The sequence below is a fragment of the Mandrillus leucophaeus genome, unplaced genomic scaffold, assembly GCF_000951045.1.
Source record: "Mandrillus leucophaeus isolate KB7577 unplaced genomic scaffold, Mleu.le_1.0 Scaffold577, whole genome shotgun sequence".
NCBI lineage: Eukaryota > Metazoa > Chordata > Mammalia > Primates > Cercopithecidae > Mandrillus > Mandrillus leucophaeus.
The window spans coordinates 217,921-243,376 of record NW_012106219.1 but is presented as its reverse complement, the minus strand read 5'-3'; the positions used below and the strand labels follow the sequence as shown (position 1 = coordinate 243,376).

The 25,456-nt window shown below is 35.0% G+C and overlaps 1 protein-coding gene across 2 annotated transcripts in view; it reads left to right on the top strand.

The window, feature by feature from the left end:
* FNDC3A (fibronectin type III domain containing 3A) overlaps positions 1-25,456 on the top strand; it is a 227,413-nt gene that overhangs the window by 20,875 nt on the left and 181,082 nt on the right. For both annotated transcript variants that reach the window (XM_011998601.1, XM_011998603.1), the window contains exon 2: positions 11,048-11,185. In XM_011998601.1, coding sequence (XP_011853991.1) covers positions 11,087-11,185 — 99 coding nt within the window. In that variant the 5' untranslated portion in view covers positions 11,048-11,086. The remainder of the gene's footprint in view (positions 1-11,047; positions 11,186-25,456) is intronic.

The window sequence follows — 25,456 nt, the reverse complement described above, 5'->3', positions numbered from 1 at the left end:
ATTCAAACAAGTTTTAATAAAAATTAACAAGACAGCGCAAAATTTGAACACTGACTACAAATTTGATGATTTAAGGAATTGTTAAAGTGTGTGTATGGTAATGGTTTTGTAATTATGTTTTAGAAAGGAGTTCCTATCTTTCAGAGATACATACTGAAATATTTGCAAATGAAGTTTTGGAATGTCCTAGTTGTGTTTCATAATACTACAAGACAGGAAGTGGGGTATAGATGAAACTAGACTGGTCATGTGTTAAAGCTGGGTGATGAGTACATGGGATTCATTATACTATTATGTTTACATTGGTGTATGTTTGAGATTTTCCACAATAAAAAGCTTTAAGAAAGATGTAGGTTAAATTTAACTCTTACAGCATGATCTGAGAGCGAAATTATCACTTATTACAGTGTTTCAGTGAGAAAATATTTTCCAATTATATCTGACTTTAAAACAAATAATAATAATAACAATAATAAATTCTGAATCTGTTGCCCAGGCTGGTCTGAAACTCCTGGGCTCAAGTGGTCCTCCTGCTTCAACTTCTCAAAGTGCTGAGATTACAGTCATGAGCCACTCTAAGGGTCAAAGGCCTTTTTATTTATTTCTTTCATTATCAGATATATCTGATTTCTAACAGAATACTGCAAAGCAGCCTATTTCTTGATTGAGGACTGCCTTTTTTTTTTTTTTTTTTTTTTTTTTTAGCGTAACACTCTTAGTTGTAGCCTTTTTTTGTACCAAATCTTGTACTGTTTTATACTTCCAATATCCAAAGAAATGAAAAAAGTGAGCATGGGGGAGAGAAAGAAAAGCAAGGAACTGGATTAAGCATAAATCTTTTGAATTATAAAATGTCTTTTTAAAAATTTAATATCAGTCATTGAAAATGATTGATAGCACTGTCTTCTTACCATTCTCCTCCTTTCTTACTTTCTCTACCAATGTGCATTTCTTTTATAAATATAGAAGAAAAAAGCAAGATTGCCTATTATGTCTTCATAAAATTTCACATTAACATATGGAAATTTAAGGTGAACTGAAATAATGCATGTAATTATATTTTTAAGAGCCATTTTTCTGCAGTACAGTTGACATCAAAGAGGGTAATTCAAAGAATTAATTAGTTTCGGCCAAAATATAAAATAACCTAATATCCTGTTCTTATTGTTAAATACAATCTATGAAATACTTGTTTTAGGTTTCTGGTAAGAAATGATAAGATAATTTTGCAGAGTGACTCCCATGACTTTCATCTCAGGAAATTCCACCACAGGTAATTTCAAATACCTTGTTTTTAGTCTAATGTAGTCAAGTTTAGAAGATAAAAAATCCAAACATTAAAAATGAAATAGAAGTCTACATTGGAAAAGTACACTTTAGGATATCAGTTCATGAGATAAATTAGTAATCTGGATAAAGTCCAAGTTCTAGCAAAATTTATTTAAATTCTCCTGAAAGGGTGCTTAGATGGTTGAGAAGCCAAATACGTGTGGTTGCCTATGGCTCTTCAAGACTATTAATTTTTAAATCAAAATTTTGATGGTGGTATAAACCATATCCATATTACAAAAAAAAGCCTTGAGAAATAGAGAAAAATGGTTACATAATCTCACCATCTTGATACAGTTGCTACTGTAATTCTAATATTTTTATGTAACATTTTGTTCATATGTATATTTTTAAAAACTCCTAAATTCTAGAGTTAAATGACTAAAACTCCTTGGAGTATAGTCAGCCTTCCATTTCTGGGAATTTCACATCCACGTAGTCAATCAACCACGGATGGAAAATATTTGGAAAAAAATGGATTGTTGCATCTGTACTAAATATGTACAGACCTTTTCATTATTCCCTGAACAATACAGTATCACTATTTACATAGCATTTATATTGTATTAGGTATTATAAGTCATATAGAGATGATTTAAAGTATACAGAAGAATGTGCATAGGTTATATGCAAATACTACACCATTTATATAAGGAGCTTAAGGTTTTGTGGATTTTGGCATCTTTGGGGATCCTGGCACCAATCCTCTGTAGAAACCAAGGAACAACTGCATATGATAGTCTTGTGGTTTCACAAATGGCTTTGGAGACCTATAGTTTTTATTTTGAATTAGACACATCAGAAAACCACATCAAAAGACATTGGATTTTGGCAGGGCGTGGTGGCTCACACCTGTAATCCCAGCACTTTGGGAGGCCTAGGTGGGCAGATCATTTGAGGTCAGGAGTTTGAGAGATGGTGAAACCCCATCTCTACTAAAAACAAAAAATTAGCTGGGCGTAGTGTCAGGCGCCTGTAATCCCAGCTACTCGGGAGAGAGAGACAGGAGAATTGCTTGAACCCAGGAGGCAGAGGTTGCAGTGAGCCAAGATCGCACCACCGCCTGCCAGCCTGGGTAACAAGAACGAGACTCTGTCTCAAGAAAAAAAAAAAAGACATTGGATGTCTCAATCTAAATGTACAGATTTTTCCTGTCAGCACTTCAGTTATGCTATTGCTGTAATCCAAGATGTAATCCCGCTTTGCATTTTCCCACATGCTTTGTAGACAAAAAGAACTGAAGTTTCAAACCCCAGACCAAGCTTATTCTCGTGAGATATCTACCTTAGTTTCTAGATCTAAGCTGTTGTCATCATATACATAACAAATCTAGGTGAATTAACAGATATGAATAATAAGGTTAAGGAAGAAAACTAGCAGAATACATGTGTAAGGAAACAACAGATTCAGAATTATGTCAGTGGCTAAGTGAGAAAGCATCTAATAGTGTTATGAACTGAATGTATACCCCCCAAAATTCATACATTGAGCCCTAACCACCAATGTGACAGTATGTGGAGGTGGGGCCTTTGGAGATAATTTGGCTTAGATGAGGTCATGAGCATGGGATCCCCATGATCAGATTAGTGTCCTTATAAGACGAAGAAGAGACCTGAGCTCGCGTGCTCTCTGCCTTGAGGACAAAAGAGAAGGTAGCCATCTGAGAGCCAGAAAGAGGGCTCTTACCAAAAAGCCAACAATGCTAGCACCCTGATCTTGGACATCTTCGCCTCCATAACTGTTAAAAATTATGTCTGTTGTTTAAAGCACCCAAACTGTTATTTTACTATGGTAGCCTAAGTTGATTAAGACAGTAATTGGTACTAACACATAGGGGATTGCTATAACAGATACCCAAAAATGTGGAAGTAGCTTTGAAACTGTATAATGGGTAGAGGCTGGAAAGATTTTGAGGTGTGTCCATGAAAAAAAAAAAAAAAAAAAAAAAAAAAAAAGCCGAGATTGCTGCAACCAGACTGCTGGGGCAATTCCAGTGAGGGCTCATAGAGAAAAGAGGAGAGCTGGAGAGAAAGCCTCCATCTTCAAGGAGGACACAAATAATCATGAACAGAATGTTGTTTGAAACATGGATGATAGGCCATTCTGATGAGGTCTTGGATGGAAATGAGGAGCATGTTTTGGACAACGGAGAAAAGGCAATCCTTGTAATAAGGTGGCAGAGAATTTGACTGAATTGTGTTTATGTTCCAGTGTTTTCTAGAAGGCAGAACTTGTGAACTATTAAATTGGGTATTTAGGTAAAGAGATTTCTAAGCCAAGTGTTGAAGGAGCAATTTGATTGCTCTTCACTGCTTATTCAGGTTGAGCATCCCTAATTTAAAAATCCGAAATATCAAAAATCTGAAACTTTCTGAGCTTTGACATGATGCCACAAGTGGAAAATTCCATCATGTGATGGGTTGCAGTTAAAATAGTCAAAGCTTTGTTTCATGCACAAAATTATTTAAAATATTATGTAAAATTACCTTCTGTCTATGTAGAATGTATATAAAACATAAATGAATTTCATGTTTAGACTTGAGTTTCATCCCTAAGATATTTCATTATGAGTTTGGTCCCAAGCATTTTGGATAAGGGATAGTCAACCTATAGTAAAATGTAAAAAGAGAGAAATGAGGGCCGGGCGCGGTGGCTCAAGCCTGTAATCCCAGCACTTTGGGAGGCCGAGGCGGACAGATCACGAGGTCAGGAGATCGAGACCATCCTGGCTAACACGGTGAAACCCCGTCTCTACTAAAAAATACAAAAAACTAGCCGGGCGAGGTGGCGGGCGCCTGTAGTCCCAGCTACTCGAGAAGCTGAGGCAGGAGAATGGCATAAACCCGGGAGGCGGAGCTTGCAGTGAGCTGAAATCCGGCCACTGCACTCTAGCCTGGGCGACGCAGCGAGACTCCGTCTCAAAAAAAAAAAAAAAAAAGAAATGAATTGAATAAAGAATTATTAAGCAATAAGGCACCAGAACTTAAAGATTTGGAAAATTCTCAGCATATCCGTATTACAGAAATGAGAAAGAACACTTGGAAGAGAACATCAAAGGTGTGGCTGGCTGACCATTTGCTAAGGAGATTAGTGTGGGTGTAAACCATGGACCTAATCAGCCATCTCAACTGAAGCCAGGAATAGAGATGGAATTATATTAGAAACACTGCCAGCTGAGATTAAAGGAAATAGAGAACATGGGATAGAATGAAAGAAGGCTGTAAACATGCATGATCATTTCAGAAAAGGGAGAAGGACTCCAAAGGCAATTCAGAGTCATCAGGGCTGCTACTCCCACTACAGATCCAAAGTGCATGGGCCCATAGGGCGAGGCTCCTTCTACCTCAGCTTTAAAGGGCAGGACTGCCCCGCAGCAGAGCCTCATGGGAAGGTCCCTGTGAGAGGTACTGCATGGTCAGGGCTCCACCAAGCAGAAGGGACAGGTCACCTCACTGAGCCATGGGAGTGATGATGCCATTTCAGTGTCTGAAAGGCAGGACCGTTACTCCAGTGGATATGGAAAGCAGAGCATTGAATCAAAGATGATGATTCTCAAGCCTTAAGATCTAACGGTATTCGCCTTGGTAGGTTCTGGACTTGCTTGGGACATGTCACCCCTTTCTTTCTTCTGATTTCTCCCTTTTGGAGCGAGAATGTCTGTGCTGTGCCTGCCCTACCATTGTCTTTTGCAAATACGTAACATATCTGGTTTCACAAAAGCTGGAAAGGAATTTTACCTTAGGATGAATTGTACCTCTACCTTCACCCATATCTGATTTAGGTGATACTTAGATGAGACTTTGGACTTTAGAGTTGATACTTCAATGAGTTAAGACTTTGGGGGCTGTTGGGATGGAATGAAAATGACATGAATTTTGGAAGGTCAGGGGCCGAATATTATAGACTGAATATTAGTGTCTCTCCAGAATTCATATGTTGAACCCCTAACCCCCAAAATGATAGTATTAAGAGGTGGAGATTTGGGGAGGTAATTACTGAAAATAGTTAGGCTTAGATGAGTTCATGAGGGTGAAGCTCCCATGATGTGATTAGTGTTCTTATATAAGAAGAGTGAGACACAAGAGTGTCCTCTCTCCCTCATGTGAGGCAACAGCAAGAAGATAGCCATCTGAAAGCCAGGAAGAGGATCCTTACCAAGAACCAAATCTGCCAGCACCTAGGTCTTAAACTTCCCAACCTCCAGAAGTGTGACCAATAAATGTCTGTTGTTTCAGTTACATACTCTGTGTGTGTGTGTTTTTTTTTTAGTAGCAGACCAAGTTAAGACAGTTTGTAAATGTTTTCTCCCATTCCATAGAATACCTCTTTACTCTGTTGATTGTGTCTTCTGATGCACAAAAGTTGATTGTGTCTTCTGATGCACAAAAGTTTCTAAGTTTAAGTCCTATTTGTCCGTTTTTGCCTTTGTTACATGCGCTTTTGCTGTCATATCCAAGAAACAGTTGCCAAATCCAAAGTCATGAAGCTTTTCCCTGTGTTTTCTTCCAGAAGTTCTACAGTTTGGTTCTTACATTTGAATCTTTAATCCATTTTGAGTTAATTTTTGTATATAGTGTAATATAATCCAAATTCATTCTTTTGCATGTGGCTATCCAGTTTTTCATACATCATTTGTTGAAGAGACTGTCCTTTCCTCATTGAATGATCTTGGCACCCTTGTTGAAGATTATTTGGTCATATATGCTAAGGATTTATTTCTAGGCTCTCTATTCTATTTCACTAGTCTATTGTCTTCCTTTATGCCAGTACCACACTGTTTTGATTCCTATGGCTTTGTAATATGTTTTGAAATCAGGAAGTGTGAGTCCTTCAAGCTTGTTTTCTTTCAAAATTGTTTTGGCTATTTGGGATCCCCTGAGATACTAGAATTTTAGAATGGACTTTTCTGTTCCTGCAAAATAAGCTATTGGGATTTTGATAGGGATTGCATTGAATCTGCAGATTGCTTTGGATAGTATGGACATCTTAACAATATGAAATCTTTCACTTTGTGAACATGGGGTGTTTTCTGCATTTGTGTTTTTAATTTCTTTCAGCAGTGTTTTGTAGTTTTCAGTGTATGGCTTTCACCTCCCTGATTAGGTTTATTCCTGAGTATTTTATTCTTTTGGTTGCTATTGTAAATGGAATTTTTTAAATTTCTTTTTCAAACTTTCATTGTTATATATACAAACAATGGATTTTTATGTGTTGATTTTGTATTCTGCAACTTTGCTGAATTCACTTATTAGTTCTAACAGTTTGTGTGTGTGTGTGTGTGTGTAATCTTTAGGGTTTTCTGCCTGTAAGATTATATAATCTGTGAATAGAGGTAATTTTATTTCTTCCTGTCCAGTTTAGATGCCTTTTATTTCTTTTTCTTGCTCAGTTGCCCTGGGTAGAACTTCCAGTACTGTGTTGAATAGAAATAGCAAAAGTGAGCATCCTTGCCTTTTCCTATCTTAAAGGAAAAACTTCCAGTCTTCCATCATTGAGTGTGATCTTTCCTGTAGGTTTTTCATATGTGGCCTTTATTATGTTGAGGTATATTTCTTCTACTATTAGTTTATTGAGTGTTTTTTATTATGAGAAGGTGTTGAATTTGTCAGATGCTTTTTCTACATCAATTGAGATGATCATGTGGTAACTTTAACCTTTAAAAATAATTTTTTGAAGGATAATATACATAAAGAAGTGCATATATGATCAGTATACAGCTTAGTGAATAACTTAATGGTAATCATCACATAGCAGCCCCCCAGGTCCAGACATAGTATAGTACCATCACCCAAGGAACTGCCTTCATGCCTTGCTGGTGTTCCCACCCTTTCTTCCTTGTCAAAGGCAACTGCTGTCCTGACTCTTAACACCATAAATTGTTTTTTTCTGTTTTTCAACCTCCTGTAAATAAAATTGTGCAGCCTGTATTCTTCTGTGTGTTTTTTATGAATATTGTGTTTGTGAGATTTATCCATGTTGTTTCCTGTATCACTAGTTCATTAATTTTCATTGCTGCATATAGTCCATTGAATGAAACACCCACAGTTTATTTACAAAGGACATTTAGGACTATTAACAAGTAATGGCTCCTATGAGCCTTCTTGTTATCTACCAGGAATCTAATAGCTGGATCATACCTGGGTCATAGAGGATGAATATGTTCAACCTTGGTAGATAATGTCAAACTTTTCCTAAGTGATTTTACGAATTTTCATTTCTGTTCCATACGAGTTTGCCTCCATAACCTCATTATCACTTGATAGTCTTTTTCATTTCATTTTATTGGCCTCTTGCATTTCCACTTTTTTTATTTTTGAGACAAGGTCTCGCTCTGTTGCCCAGGCTGGAGTGCAGTGGCATGATCTCGGCTCACTGCAACCTCTACCTCCCGGGTTCAAGTGATTCTCCTGTCTCAGCCTCCCGAGTAGCTGGAATTACAGGCACCTGCCACCACACTCAGTTAAGTTTTTTATGTTTAGTAGAGACAGGGTTTCACCATGTTGGCCATGCTGGTCTTGATCTCCTGACCTCAAGTGATCTGCCTACCTCAGCATCCCAAAGTCCTGGGATTACAGACATGAACCACTGCACCCAGCCACATTTCTGCTTTTGTGGAGAGTAGACTCGAGTCTCTTATTATTTTTCTATCTTTTTTTAAAAATCAATTTTTAGGAGGCTGGTATATATTCAAAATGTATGCTCTTTATTAGTTGTATATGTTGTAAATATCTTTTTTCAGTTTGTGACTTACCTTTTCATTCTCTTTTTTTTTTTTTTTTTTTTTGAGACGGAGTCTCGCTCTGTAGCCCGGGCTGGAGTGCAGTGGCCGGATCTCGGCTCACTGCAAACTCCGCCTCCCGGGTTTACGCCATTCTCCTGCCTCAGCCTCCGGAGTAGCTGGGACTACAGGCGCCCGCCACCTCGCCCCGCTAGTTTTTTGTATTTTTTAGTAGAGACGGGGTTTCACCGTGTTAGCCAGGATGGTCTCGATCTCCTGACCTCGTGATCCGCCCGTCTCGGCCTCCCAAAGTGCTGGGATTACAGGCTTGAGCCACCGCGCCCGGCCACCTTTTCATTCTCTTAAAGCTTTTTAAAAGAAATTACAGTTAATTCTAAATAAATCCAATATATTGTTTTTTCTTTATGTTTTAAGAAATGTATTTTATATCCTGTTTAAGAAATCTTTCTCTGTCCCAAGGTTATGAAGATATTCTTCTGCATTATCTTTTAGGACCTTTTCTTTGGTTAAACATTGTATGTTCAGATCTGCAACCTCTCTTACATTTAAAACAACATTGTTTAATTTGACACTAATTAAAATATTAGATCTACCAAAAAAAAAAAGTTGCAAGAATAGTACAAAGATATCCAGGTTTTTTTCACCCGGAGTCTGCAAATGTTTATTTATGTATTTTGCAAGATTCCACATGCAACACTGATCCAAACATTAATATTTCACATTATTGCTACATAAATAAATGTTGACATATCAACAGTGATATGCTGGAGCTATCTTAACTTGTGTACAAAAGTTGGTTGTTAAAATTCAGGAATTTGCAGGTCAATTTAAAATCATTGGTAGTTTGAAGTGGGCTGTGGCAGGGAATATTTACTCCGTGGACGTTAACACATGCTGTAAGTTATTTCTATTCTTTTTAAAAATACATCAAATTTTACATTATAAAAAATAAAAATAAGTGTATAACTAAAACTAAGAGGCTGTTTGAGGTCACAAGATAAGACTAGAATGTAGAAAGTGAGTAGTAACAAAATTAGAAGTAATTTATTGAAGGAAGAAACTGACAGTATTCTCTACAGAAGGAATGAAAGGAATGTCTGGTTTCTAAATGCCAGCATTTGAGTTGCAGGGTAAAAGTTTTGAATTTGCAAGTTTAAATAAAACCAACTACTTTGCATGTGATAGATATGGCCATACAATAAACCAATTTATAAATGAAACTTTAGTGTGTCCTAGTTTTAAAAAGACTAAAATGAAAGATAATACCTTCGGCAAATTGACCAATGTGTTGAAAATTTTAAAAAGGTAATGACTTAAATGGAATGGTAAATATTGAAATATAGCATGTGGCTCTATACCCAATCTCTAATAGCACTAGTATTGGAATTAACTTGAAGATTCAAAAGAAAATCTGTATTTCTATTTGTAAAACTACCAGTCCATCTCTTGAAACAAAACTGTGGTTATATCTTCATTGTTATATTCTAAAATTAAAATAATAATGGCGGCTTGCAGTTTTAGCTGAACATAGTGTATAGAATATTGCAAATAGAGTAAAATGACAAAATTTAAATGGCTCAGTGGTTTTTATTTTTTAAAATTTATTAAGAAAATCGAATTGCCTACAAAATCTCTCTTGTTAATCCCAAATTAGCTTCTTGGAAATGTTTCTTACATTAACTGTTGTGATATGCAAGTGGGAGAAATAATACATTTATTGTTTCTCATAATTCTTTGTATATTCCACAGAGCCACTTTATTAGACAAGATTTAAAGTACTTAGTGATTTTATTGAACTTTAAGTAATATAGCAGTACAGGTTATGTCAGAAGTTAGATTTGCATTAGTTTATATATAAACATGTTTAAAGAATATGCATTTTCATGAGACAGTTAAATAATATAAAATGACACATTTTATATTATTGTGGTATTAATTATGAAACCTTCAAGTAGATACCTATACTGAATAATTTTTAAAACATTATAGTAGTTGTTGTATATCTACATGAAAAATTATTTTCAAGCTAAATCAACTTGTGAGATTCAGCAGAGTCAAGATTTTAAATAAATAACATGAATTTAATCTCTTATAAAAGTTAACCCTCTTGACACTACTGAATTGTAGAATGCTGTAAACATTCCAAAATGTTTATTTAAATTTTCAATATAGATTCAGTGTATTTATTATTATACTCAATTTGCTCATCTTGAAATGTAATTTGCTGATGTTTTATTAGTTAACTTTGTATGTGATAGACTAATATTGCTTACATTATCTTTTACTTTTATTTTTGTATGTGATACTGTCTGTACAGTTAAAGATTTCTAAATGTATATGTTTTTTCATTGAAATTATTGATTTATTGTAAATAGATATCACTTAGAAAAGAGTAATACAACCAAAATAAATAATATAAGAGCCTGAAACTTCAAACTTGAAGGTTCTTCAGTAATCCTGAGCAGATTTTTCTACCATTGGGTTTTGTCTGAGGAATCAGTGAAAAATCATTATTATTCTTGTGTTGTTTCTAGAGACAGATAGGGTGATGAGGGGCATTGAGTCTTCATAATTACCTTGTCTGCCCATAGGAAAAACTAGTGACAGTTGCCTCACTGAATCACTGTATTTTAGTGCCTATCCCAGTGTTTAGATAAAGTAGTGGTGGTTAAATTAAATAAAATATTATATAGAGATGGAAGGGGTGGAGAGACAGACATAGAATTTAAATAGAGCCTGCTGATATTCTCTTTAATATATAAACTTACTGACTACTTTGACAAAGTAATTTGAATTGTAAGAAATGTATTTCCTTAAATGGCTTATTGATTGGAAAAAAAAAGTAGTCAACAGAGTATTCTCGAATTTCTTTTGACAAGAATATCTTTTTAGGTTAAAAAATGAAACATCTTGAATGTACAATGTTTTACTATATTTTAAGAATGTACTTACAAATGACTATATATGTTTGTTTTTCAGAGTTGGAGCGTTATTCAGTATATTAATGTCTTATTGATAATGGCAGAACATCCACCACTACTGGATACAACTCAGATCTTAAGTAGTGATATTTCTCTTTTGTCTGCCCCTATTGTAAGTGCAGATGGAACACAACAGGTAAGAAAACTGAAATATTTATTTCTTTATGTTGAATACACATATATTTATGCAAAATTTAAAACAAATCACACTAGTGAGTTCCTGTTATTTCGTGTTTTAAATTCCCAGTTCAAAATGTTGTTCAGTTTTATAAGATGATAAAAATAATGAGACTGTTTTTGAAGTCTCTTCTAAAATGTCTTGTGAATTAATGGTCAGATTTCTTATGTGTATATTTAGTTGCCATTCAAGTTGTTTTTGTTTTCCTTTAGACAAATAGTGTGCTAGTCCCTGAGTTTAGCCTTGTACCTTAATGATTATTATAAATCATTTCAAATCATTATGAAATTATGATTTTTGCCTACTACGTAGTAATAAAACGTTGTCTTTTCCTTCCCATTCTCCTCTCCCTTCCAAAAGTAAATACACAATTCCTGAAAAGTTGATAGATTTTTTTCCCCAGCTCAGGTCTTTATTTAAAATGTGGTTGCACTGATTTCACTATTCCTACAGTAATCCTAAAAGGGATAGGAATAATAAGCTTTCCCAAGTACTTATTATGTGCCAGGCAATGTGCTTCATTCTCACAACTATCTTATATGGTAGGTATTTTAACAGTAGGTGAGGAAACAAACACTAAGAACATAATAAATGATAATGAGGAAGAGAAGGAACAGTTTAGGTGCCCATTATGTAATAAACATTGTGCTAAGAGCTTTATGATCTCATTTAATTCTTTCAACAATTCTATGAGGTAGGAACACCTGCCCGTATTTTGCAGCTGAAGCAAAATGAGTTTCAGAAAGGCTTAAATAACTTGTTCAGCATCACACAAAGCTTATGCTCTTGTTACTCATACTGCCTCCCTGGGAAACTTTAAAAAAAAGAAAGTCAGATTTTCTTTATAAACTTAGTATCTATAGTAGGTAATTATGATTTGCTTACAAGATGAAGGGCTATTATTGAAAAATTAATAGCAATTGGCTTGGATTCTGAATTTTTCTATTCTGTGTAAACATGGCAAAAAGTGTTGTGTCCTGGTTTTAATTGTTGTACATGCTCTGATCCCAGCAATTTCATTCCGCGAACTTGCTTTTCATGGTCACATTTAAGTCTGTTAAGATTTTCTGCTCACAAAAATAGTAGATGTGGCAGGTATTCATTTACTTTATGAGGTTGTCCAAGTGTCTTCAGTTATCATTTGTTGCCTCAGGCCAGTCGCTAGTTTCAAGTTGTTGATAATCTAATGTATAAAAGAATCTATTAAGCAGTTAATTACGGTACATTGATATAGTTGCTATAGTTGTATATTCTGTTAAGGGGAAGACAGCAGGCTGAAATAACTCCGTGATGTCATCCCAAGACTTTTCTCTCCTTCCCCCAGAAGGAAATTTGGTGAGCAGAATTTTTTTGAAATCTTGAAGGCACCATGGCTATCATGTAACAGTAATGGTGTAGATGGCTATAGAGAAAGGATCTGGGAATAGAAGAACCTACTAGCAAGATTTAAAGGAGCAGGTGGAGTTAGAAGATCTAGGGACAGGTTTTTTGGTAGAGTTTAAAAACAAACAAACAGATTTCAGGAAGTGTATAGTAAAGCCTTGAATTCTAACTAGCAGGTTGCATGTAGTTCGGTAGGGAGAGAGCTAAACACGAGTGGAAGAAAACACTGGACTGGCATGATAGATTTGGATTTGATTTTGGTTGCCGAAGACAAGTTACTTAACTTCTCTGAGTATGTTTACTTCTCTAGAAAATTGAGGTAATAATATCTTAAAGTAGTTATAGCTATGTGGGTGAAATGAGCCTGAAGGAGCTCAGTAAATGTTTGCTGAATCCTAAATAAAGCACTCAATAAATGTTTAAAAGACTGAAGAAACTTTAGATATCCCAGTCAGGATTTAAATAAATAGAGATAGTTATAATAAGCAGTGGATCAGAAAACATGGAGATAGTTACGAAGGATGCATATGAAGTGTAAAGAGTGAACCAATGGCTATGGTAGAATGTAAGGGACTATATACCAAGTAGATAATAATGAGAGGTGGGAGGGCAATAAACTTGACAGCAGACATTTCTTTGTCTTAACACAAGAACTTATTGATATGCCAAGTTATAACTTACTATGGAGATATGGCACAACTTAGTTGATGCCTGTTTAGCCACAGACTAAAAGACTGTTCCTGACAGATGGAAGTGTCATGCACAAGCATGATGTTAAAAATTCAAGATGACATATTTTGTCCCTTGTCTTGACTTTTCTTCAGAATATTATGCTGTATGGAATGATTTCTCTTCTACTCTTGGGATCAAATTAACTTTTTTGTAGTTGGCTATTAAGATTATCTGTCTCCTCATTAATATTTTCTGGTTTAATACAGTAAACATATTTTCTACTGTATCATGTTACACACAGTGGGTCTTTTGGCTTATGAATTATACTAGAGGGAATCTCTCCTGACATCACTGCTGGTGTTGCCTTTAGGGAGACTGTAATAGGCATTTATTATTCATTTTGACAAGCAGCTTATGAACCTTTTTTGTGATTATGGAATCTGCCTCCCTTTTTCATTATTATAATAGACTTTATTTTTAGAGCAGTTTTAGGCTTATAAGAAAAATTGAGCAGACAGTACAAAGTTCTCATATACCACCTCTTCTCCAGTTTCCTCATTTATTAACATCTTGTGTTAGTGAGATATATTCGTTACAACTAATGAACCAGTATTGATACATTATTATTAAATAAGGTCCATAGGGTTCACTCTTGGTGTTGTACAGCAGTTCTTCAGATCTTAACAAGTGGGTAATGTTGTGTATCATTACAGTATCATACAGAATAGTTTCACTGCCCTAAAAATCCCGTGCTTCACCTTTTCATTCTTCCTTTACTCCCCCCAAATCCTTAGCAACTACTGATCTTTTTGCTTTCTCTCTATAGTTTTATGTTTTTAAGAATGCAATACAGTATGTAGCCCTTTCAGACTGGCTTCTCCCACTTAGCAGTATGGTGTAGATAATTTCTTTCCTTGGCTTAATAGCTCATTTCTTTTTCATTATTGAATAATACTTCATTGTATAGATGGACCAGTTGTTTATTCACTCGCCTGTTGAAGGACATCTTGGTCACTTCCAGCTTTAGGCTGTCATAAATAAATCTGCTTTAAACATTCATGTGCAGATTTTTGGGTGTACATAAGTTTTAATTCATGTAGATAAATACCTAGGAACGTGATTTCTGGATTGTGTGGTAGGACTGTGTTTAGCTTGGTAAGAAACTATGAAACTGTCTTCTAAGGTGGCTCTACCATTGTACATTCTTTGTTACATGATTGACTTGAGATATCTTTTCCTGATAGCAGAAGGAAAGCCTGTATGAATGTGTGTGCCCTGTTAGAACCTCCAGACCAGTTTTATAGAACATGAGCTTCAAGCGCAAGTGGAATGCTCAGTTCTATTCTCTATTGCCACCATCTAAAGAAAATTTCAGATGTTTTAGTTTCTTGTGTGGTTTATCAGTTTACTAATGTATCTTCTCTTAATTTCTACTTACTTACCTTCCAAAAGGATTGAATGCATTTAAAGTTTTAGTTAAGAGCTTTAAAAATTTAGCCTGCTTATTATACTTTTTTTTTTTTTTTTGAGACGGAGTCTTGCTCTGTCGCCCAGGCTGGAGTGCAGTGGCCGGATCTCAGCTCACTGCAGGCTCCACCTCCCAGGTTTATACCATTCTCCTGCCTCAGCCTCGCGAGTAGCTGGGACTACAGGCGTCCGCCACCTCACCCGTCTAGTTTTTTGTATTTTTTAGTAGAAACAGGGTTTCACTGTGTTAGCCAGGATGGTCTCGATCTTCTGACATCGTGATCTGCCCGTCTCGGCCTCCCAAAGTGCTGGGATTACAGGCTTGAGCCATCATGCCCGACTATTATACTTTATTATACCTTCTCCTTTGCATTAATTTTTAAAAATTATTTTTATAACTTCCCGTCTCATTTGTACCCATGGGATTTTAATTTACAGAAGTAACTTAAGAGATGGCACACAGAGGCTAATGCCATTGAAAGAAGATTTTTATTACTTAAATTTCCCAAGAAGGGGGTGTATCATCTCATACAGGCAGGGCCAAAGTGAGAAGCAGCACGTTTTCATCAGGAGGCAGAAGAAGGCGTGAGGAGAAATCCTGGACCAAACCTTTTGTTGGGGTTTTCACAGGAAAGGCAAGGCGAAATAAATAGTGTTGGATTGGCTAGTTTTAATAATTCTGACTGTCTTTGGGCTGTAAGGGTGATTCCTGGTAGCCCGGTACCTGGCCCGGGATGATTTGGGGTAGAGTAAATATTGGCTTGGTATGTAAAAGTTAGATAAGGTGGTTGGCGCTATAGACTTGGGATTGGATGGTTTGCATATAAGAAGTATGCCCCTAGCCAAGCCTTTTGTTATCTATAAGAATTGGCTATCCCTGCGAGGGGCCATCTCTCCCCAGCAAGTGAGGCCACAGGTGCCAGAACATGAGGAATACAGAAAATAAGAAAATAGGGTTAATATAATTGGCCCTGTGATTAATGGATGCCAATGGACAAATAAAGAATCTAAGAAAACACAGAACATGCCCTCAGCTTTTTAAAACCTGTTTTAAATCATGAAGTATAACATATATTTATAGAAAAGTACATAAAATAAGCATGAAATATAGCATATGATTATAAGGCATAAATCTTGTAACTACAAGCCAAGCTAAGAGATATAATACTGCCAATACCTTAGAAATTGCTGATGTGTTTCTTCCACATCATAACACCCTCTCTCCTTCAAGGTTACCACTACCCTGATTTTTATGATAATTGCTTACTGACTTTTCTTTATAGTTTTATCTGTATACACTTCACTATACAATAGTGTAGTTTTGCCAATTCTTGATATTTACATAAATTAAACTTTATTTAACTATTCTTTTGTGACTTGCTGGTCTTATTCAATATTGTTTTAAAGATTCCTCCTTACTGTTGTTGAAATTTGTTCTTTTTAGTTTGCTGTGTAAGATTCTATTATGTGTGAATGTAAGTAAATGTATTCATTTGTCTGTTCTCTTCTTGATGACCATCTTGGGGGGTTTCTAGTTTGAGATTATTTTGAACAATGCTTTTTGTCTTTGATTTATCAAACTGTTAATATATATTCTGGCCACAAGTTCTTAGTTAGTCATAAGTGTAGTGAATATTCTCTCTTGTTCTCCTGTTCTGGTTGTCTTTTCACTCTCTTTGATATCTTTTTTCTTTTCTTTTTGTGAGACAAGGTCTCACTCTGTCACCCAGGCTGGAGTGCAGTGGCGTGATCTCGGCTCACTGCAACCTCTGCCTCCCAGGTTCAAGAGATTCTCCCACCCAAGCCTCCCAAGTAGCTGAGATCACATGCGTGTGCTACCACACCAGGCTAATTTTTGTATTTTTAGTAGAGATGGGGTTTCACCGTCTCTTGTTGGCCAAGCTGATCTCAAACTCCTGACCTCAAGTGATCCACCCGCCTCGGTCCTCCAGAGTGCTGGGATTACATGCGTGAGCCACTGGCAGCTGGCCTCTTTGGTGTCTTCTGATGGATAGTCTTTAATTTTAATGTGGTCAGATTTACCAATTCTTTTCTTCTAGAGTTAGTGTTGTGTTTCTTCTCTCTCTATAAAAAAATTTAAAATGTAGCTGAGTGCAGTAGTATATACCTATAGTCCCAGCTACTGAGGAGGCTGAAGTGGTAGAATCACTTAAGCCCAGGAGGTCGAGGCTACAGCGTGCCATGATTATGCCACTGTACTCTGGTGGGGACAACAGAGCAAGACCTGGTCTCAAAAAAAATGTTTAAGGTATTTATGAACAGGAATTCCCTGTACTGAGGTAATGAAACTATTTCTAAAAATATATTCTAAAAACTATACTTTTGCCTTGAACTTTTTATTCTAAAATCCACTGGAGTTGATTTTTGTGAAGTGTATGAAGCTTAGGTCCAGTTTGACTATTTTTCCATATATGTGTATACTCAATTATTTCAGCACTGTTTATTGAAAAGACTTTTCCTGTTGCTCCACAATGGTACTTTTGTCATGTATCTATGATACATTGTTACAGAGATGATCACATATCTTACATATTTGTAGGGTTATATATGGATTTTTAATTCTCTTTCATTGATCTGTTTTATTATCTCTGTGCCAAGAATACGCCAAGTCTTCATATCTGGTAAGCAAACCATCCCACCTTATTCTTTGAGAAGGTCTTGGTATTCTTGAGCCTTTATATTTACATATAAATTTTAGAATTAGCTTATCAGTACACACACACACGCACACACACACACTGCTGAGTTTGATTTAGATTACCTTGAATCTATAGATTGATTGAGGGAAGAATTGGCATCTTTACAATATTGAATTTTCCAGTTGTTGACGTTGGTGTATTCATCCATTTATTTAGGTTTTTAATGTCACAATGAAGTTTTATAGTTTTTCCCATAAAGGTCTTTAATATCTTTTGTTAAATTTATTCCTGGGCACTTGCGTTTTTATATGCTATTGTAAATTTTTTGTATGTGTGTGTTTGTGTGTGTGTATCATTTTCTGTTCCCAGTGAGTTAGAAATACCGTTTATTTTTGTATATTGCTTCAATGTCCAGCCACCTCGCTATACTCTTACTCATTATGAGACTTGTTCTTAGTCTCAAAGAGAATATTTTCAGCATATTATTAAGCATGATGTTTATTATACATTTTTATATATATTCTTTATAAGATCTAAAAGGGTAAGCCAGGTGCAGTGGCTGACACCAGTAATCCCAGCATTTTACGAGGCTGAGGCGGGCAGATTGCTTGAACATAGGAGTTGGAGACCAGCCTGTGCAACACAGTAAGACTTCATTTATACTAAAAATATAATTAGCCAGGTGTGGTAGCACACACCTGTAGTACCAGCTACTCAGGAGGCTGAGATGGGAGGATCACTTGAACCTGGGAGGTTGAGTCCGCAGTAAGCTGTGGACTCCAGTCTGGGCAACAGAGTGAGACCCAGTCTCGTATTTTCTACATTTCTAAGATAATGATACATTTTTCCTTCAAATTTTGATGTCATAATTTACATTAATTTTTGAATGTTTAACTGATACTGTATTTCTGGTTAAACCTAACTTCATTGTGATACATTGTTATTTTAATGTATTGCTGAATTGGGGTATGCCAATATTTTTTCTTGGATTTTATTTTTAGTCTGTGTTCATGAGTGAGATTGTGCTGTAATGGGCTTTTCCCTAATATCCTGAGTTGGTGTCAAAGATGTGCTAACTTCATGAACTAAACTGTGGAGTTTACCCTTTTGTTTCTTATTCTTTGGTTAAATTTGTATTTGTTTAAAATTCTTATTTGGTATAACTTGTTCAGTGAAATCTTCTGAGCCTAAGTTTCTTTGACTGAAGTACAGAAATGAAGAAGCACATCAGATGCATACTATGAATACTTCATCTTAAGTTTGGAAGTACATTTTTGTAATACTGAGGTAATCTGTGTATATTTGTTACATAAGTGGTATTAAAATGATTAAGAAAAAATGAGTTTTTAAATAAATTTAATAAGAACTATTTAAGCAGTTATGATCAGGCATTTGATGCATTTAAAATAAAATTTATTGACGTTATTAATGCAGAATAAAATGTTTAAGGAGAGTGAAGCTAGGGAAAGAAAATATTGTAATAACAGAAAAAAACGTGAATTAAGGTCATATTAATTATACACGATTTGAGAAATATTAAGGAGGTAAAATTGATGAACAAGTCATAGAACAAAACTAAGAGAGAGGATAAAAATTTCCCCAGGCTTTTCTTTGAAAATGTGAATGGATAGCAAGACCATGTACTAAGTTAAGTCTTATCAGTCAGAAAAGGCAAGATTATTTTATGGTAACAAACAGCCTCTTAATCTCCGTAGTTTACCAAAAGGTTTATTGCTCATACAGCATGTCCTTCACAGGTTTGCTGTGGCTGTGCGCCACATAATCTTCACCTGAGACCCAGCCCTTATGTAGAATGTTGCTGGTATCCTGGTGAACTACATGCTGATCTCCATTCCATTTTATTGACCAACACAGGGCACATGGCCAAACTTGCCATCAGTGCTGGGGGGTTATAATAGCAGCTACTGTTTGAGCCCTTACCATGTGTTCAGACACTGAGGCAAGTCATGCATTATTTCATTTAATCTTTCTGACAATTCTTAGAAGTAGCTTTAATATTTCCATTTCATAGAAACTAAGAATCAGAAAGATGTTAACTTCTTACTAGGTTAAGTAACATAGCTTCTGAAAGGCAAAAACCAGGATTCAAAGCTAAGTCTTTAAAATTCCTGGTCATTTATCATGGTCTTAATCACTATAAAAACAGTACATTAATGGATTAAATTTCAGGAAAAAGATCTGATTTGAACCAAAGACACAGAAATTATCAAAATAGTTGGGATAGTGAAGCCATAGGAATTAATGAGTTTTTTAATACTGAGGGAATTTCCATTTGATATGGTAAAAAAAAAAAAAAAAAAAAAGTAATTTCTAGTATAACACCCTAGTGAGTAGGCCTATGTAAGTGGTATTAAAATGATTAATATATACTGCCAAAATGAAAGTAGGTTTATATAATACTACACCTTAACTTGAACACACTAGAGCTTTTCAAAGCCCCCATATGAACATCTTATTCCGCAGCTTTTCCTTTCCAAGTTTTTGGTTAGCTTCTTGTTTTCCCAATTGTTATTGTCACCATAAGCCAACTGTGATGTTAAACCAACTGCCACTGATTGTTTTAGACATGCTTCCCAGGGGGAAAGCTATTTGCAGTAAGAGAGCTTTGAGTTAGAACAAATCAAGACAAGCCCTGGGACTGACTGGGTGTTTCCAGGGAACTGCCAGACAGGTCAAATATGACACGTCTTTTGGAGATGAGATTTGTATGGTGTTCCAAACCATTCTGTCCCTTCCAGTGGCTGCTAGCCTGCTGGCTTTTACTGCTGCTGTGATTCTGAGACTTTTCCAAGGCTTCTGTGAAGCTGGGTAGACGGAGTAGGAAATAAAGCAAAATAAAATGACACAAAGCTCACTGTCCATATCAGGATCTAGCTGTTTTCCCTAAACATACTGTTGCAAGCCTTTGGTTAATTTCTAGAGTTCTGAAAAAAGTTAGTTTTGACAATTTACATCTGTGTTCTTACTACTGTTATGAAGGAATGGATTTTTGGAGGTTAACACTGTGTCATTCCTAATGATGTCATCCAAAATGGAGTTTTTATGGAATAAAAATGCAGTTTGATCAGAGTAGGGCCAATTCTGTATGTAATATAGCATTTTTCTAGTGTCATTTTATATTTTTATATTGGTATCTAAACTTTGGAAAACAGTGTTTATTATTTACCAACAAGTACAATGAATCAGTTTCTCCATCACATGACTGTATGTATAGAATAAAACTATGTTCAAAGCCTGCTGGGTGAACAATTGTAAAAAGAAGGTATTTTTTTTTCATCTGACTCAGATCCTTACTTCAGAAATTTGCAATGAATTTCACAGGTCAACAAGTTTCCTTACTTGAGGGCCCTCATCATTTTTGTTGATACATATTAAGCTTTCACGCATAGCAGGCTCTTTGCCGGACCCTTGATTGAGAATTGTCTCAAAAACATTCAGACCATTTTGTCCAGCGGAAACTAAAGACAAACCAGAAAAAGCAGAGTGGGGTAGGGGAGTAAAGGTGCTTCCCCCTTTTTACACTGCCTAAAACAAACCTAAAAACAAAGCTCAACATGTTTGTTTCTGAGATTAGCTTTTACATAATGTTACTTTGGATTAAACTTTATCTTCATGCAAGTTGTGTTTGGTTTAAATGGAAATAAGAAGGAAAACTTTAATAACCAAAAATCAAATATAAAAACTTTAAAAAGTGATCACATTTTTAAGTTCAAAAAGTTATAAATTTGTAAATATTTGCATTTAAAAATCTGATCACTTACACACTAAGCTGTAAACGTAAACCTTAGGAATGAGACTACTGAGGTTGAAATAAAGCTTATACTTTTGTGACAATAATTTTGTACCTCAGAATTCTAATCCAAACCAGCAGTCATAGATTTCATAGCCCAAATTAGTCATCTTCTAACTGCTATGCAGCTTTGCCTGGCAAATAAATAGCGGTTTCCTAAATTTCTCATTCTTAGAAACTTGGGAAAGGCTAGAATTTAAACATTAAACTACTCTCCTCTTTCAATTAGTTTTTTTCTCCCACACGCCTGCACCACGCCACTTTCTGTGACGTTTTATTAGAAAATCAAATACTTTTGAAAAATTCTAGTGCTTACCCATTAACTTTTCTTTAGACATTAAAAGCCTTATGCTCAAGGTTCAGATCTGAAAATTTGCTTAATTATCATATATTTGTAAGCACACATTTTAAAAAATTTATGATAAAGATTCAGCTAGGTTGTCCTGGAAAAAAATTAACTTCACACATATTCAGGTTCTGTCTGTGTATAAAATATTGCACTGGTTCTTGTTCTAAGAGATGATAAAATCAGACTTACAAATTGGATGTAAATTTTAAGATAGTCTGAAGGGATAAAAGGTTCGTAAAATATCAGGAACAGAGTTACAAAGAATGCAAACTAGAATTTAGTTTTTATATTTGGCACAAAATAATAAAATTGTATTCTTACTGAATGACTTCAGACCAATACCATTTCATTTGTTTGTTGTTAAACTATATATATTTCCAAGAAAATAAAAATTGGGCAAATTATTTTGTTTCGTTGAAAAATTATTTAATTTTAAAAGTGGACAGTGAAATACTTTCATGTAATTCAATCTAATATGACAAAACTAAAGTATTTGGTAGCATTTTTATACTATTCTAATATGTATTTTTATATACATAATATGATTTTAAAACTGTTATGAAAGAGAATCATCAGACTCTAAAATAAACATCTTAAAGAAATGAAACATAATGGTCCTGGAATTTTGATGGATTCTTGGTCTAAAAAAGCATTGATGTTCTATTAAACTCTACATATTCTACAGTTAAATTCCAAACTCTCTGATTAAGTGACTCAAGAGTTAGTCAACTGCTGTGCCCGAGAATCCTGTAGAAGTTGTTGACTTTAAGTAATACAGTTTGGACTAAAGCAAGGAGGAAATAAAGAATGACTTGAAAGTAGCACTGTATAAATAGGGAAATACATTCAACTAAAAAACAAAGATAATGTTTCCCACTTTTGCATGTGTCCTTACATTAGATTAATATAAAGCAAGATGATTTTTGTCAAAAAGTGTACAGATAGTTGTTGAAGTAGAAATTGAGTTCTGCTTTTTCAACTGATAACGTTCTCCTTTCATATAAAAATACAAAAGATTAACAAAACCAAAAGTGAGTTTCTTGAAAAGATAAACAAAATTGACTAGCCATTAGCTAGGCTAAGAAGAAAAATAGATAAATAAATCAAAAATTTATAAGGAGACATCACAACAGATACCACAGAAATACAAAGGATTATTAGAGACTGCTGTGAACAACTATATGTCAATAAATTTGAAAACCTAGAAGAAATCGATAAATTACTGGACACATTCAACCAACCAAAATTGGAACAAGAAGAATGAAAACCTAAACAGACCAATAACAAGTAATGAGATTGAATTAGTAATAAAGTCTCCCAAGAAAGAAAAGTCCAGGACCAGATGACCTCACTGCTGAATTCTATGGAACCTTTAAAGAAGAATTAATACCAGTTTTCATCAAATTATTCCAAAAAGTTAAAACGGAGGGAACTGTTCCTAACCAATTCCATGAGGCCAACATAACCCTGATAACAAAACTGAACAAGGACACAACAGAAAAAGAAAACTAAAGACCAATATCCCTGATGGACATAGACACAAAAATCCTCAACAAAATACTGTATAACAAACTGAATCCAACAATTCATCAAAAAAGGTAGTACACTGTGATCAAGTGAGATTTATCGCAAGAATGTAAGAATGGTTCAACATACATAAATCAGTAAATGTGATACATCACATCACATAATGAAGGACAAAAAAACCATAAAACCTCTCAATAGATGAAGAGAAAGCATTTGATAAATTCAGCATCCCTTCATGATTAAAAAAAAAACCATCAATAAATTAGGTGCGGAAGGAAAGTACCTCAACGCAATAAAGGCCATGTATGACAAACCCACAACTAATATCATGCTGAATGGGAAAAAGCTGAAAGCTTTTTCTCTAGGAACTGAAAAATAATTGGTTTTAATGAGTCCTAAATTAGCCAACCCACTTATACTGTTGTTTTTCCTTTCAATAATCATTTTTAAGTAGTAGTAGTTCATATTTTCCCCATTTTTCTCTCTCCTTCTAAAAGTGATTAGAAAAAAAATATTTTGTTGTCACTACTGATATTTCTTCAGTGTCTTAAATTATCTCCTAAATAGCTTTCTTGCGCTTGCTCCACACAGATAGATAGAGGGATCATGGCTGTGGGACAAATCATAAATCATTAGGTTTAAAATAGGTTAGTTTTCAAATAGTGCTTTTTTGGAATTGAAATACAATTCCATTTTGTAAGTATTTACTAAGGTAACTACTGCTTGGTATAATTTATGTTCTTGAAGATTTATAAGTTAGCATATGAATGTGCCTATGCACACTGGTTTGTAACATTATAAACCAATATGTGGCAATTTGAGAAAATATATTTTGAGAAAAGATAGCTTTTCTCATCACTGTTGCCTGGGTAATACTTGATATATTTGAAAGATGTATATTTTAGTATTTTCTTTTTTCAAGATTTCAGCATGACTTAGAATAATCTATTACAGTCTAAAGTAATCCTTTAGAATGTCTGAATAAAATACCTGTTCTTTAGTAAGCATAGTAAGCATCAATTTCAGTGTTTTATATGCATCCACAAACATGTTATTGACCACTTAACAGTCTGTATACCTATATAATACAGAAACTGGCATTTACAGCTAAAACAGCTGATAAACTTAACTGATACACAGATGAGTGCTAATTGTGTAAGGAAAGAACTTTAGCCATAAAGTTGGCCACAAAGGGCCTGTTTGGGACATACCCTATCTTGAGGTGATTAATTGGACTTATTAAAAGTTTGGGGGAAGAGAGGAGGTTGGAGTTACGTTCTAAAGAAGAAAAATGCAAATTAAAACCTTAATGAGGTTGTAGATGTTAAGAAACCTGACAGTATAGTAAAGCTTGTGGAGCGATAGGATCCATCAAATACTGCTAGCACAATCATTTTGGAGAGTGATAATAGCAGTATTTAATAAAGCTGAAAAAATGCATACTCCAAATCTAACACGTATATATACTTCTAAATATTTCACTTGCAGAAAATCTTATACATTTATATAAGGCACATGTGCAAAACTATTCTCTGCATCATTTTGTAACAATGATAGAACTGGAAACAATATAAATGTTTATTAGTAGGGAAATGGAGGAGATTTGAGAGGATTTATATAATGGAATACTAGAATACTATATACCAGTATTTTATTGTATGAATCTGTGCTATGGATAAATCTCAAAAATGCAATATTGAGTGAAATAGCAGGTTAGAAAGGGATTTGTAAGATGTGATGTCACTGACATAAATGAATAAACATAAAAATTTCACGAAGTATCAGTATATACTAATAATGGATGTGTATAAGCATATGTATGAAGAATGCTAAATGAGAATGATACACTCCAAGTTCGGAAAAATTATCTATAATAAAATTGTATTTCTTTTTCAAAAGAGCATCTGAGGAAAATTCATCAGCATAATTCTAGTTGATTCTGGAAAGTAAAGGATACAATACTGTCTACTTTTCTGTGTGTTTGAAATATAATAAAGACATGCGATTAGGCATTACAGACAGGGTAGTTGCTAAGAGGTTTTGTTTTGTTTTGCTGTTTTTTTTAAGACAGGGTCCTGTTCTTCACCCAGGCCAGAGTTCAGTGGTGTGATCATGGCTCAGTGCAGCCTCAGTCTCCTGAGCTTAAGTGATCGTCCTACCTCAGCCTCTTTAGTAGCTAGAATTACAGGCATATGCCACCACACCCAGCTAATTCTGTTATTTTTTTATACAGACAGAGTCTCACTATGTTGCCCAGGCTGGTCTTGAACTCCTGGGCTCAAGTGATCTTCCTGTCTCGATAGAAGGTTTTGAATGTTATATTCTCAGTTTTCGATTTGAGGTAATAAGATATAGGTAAC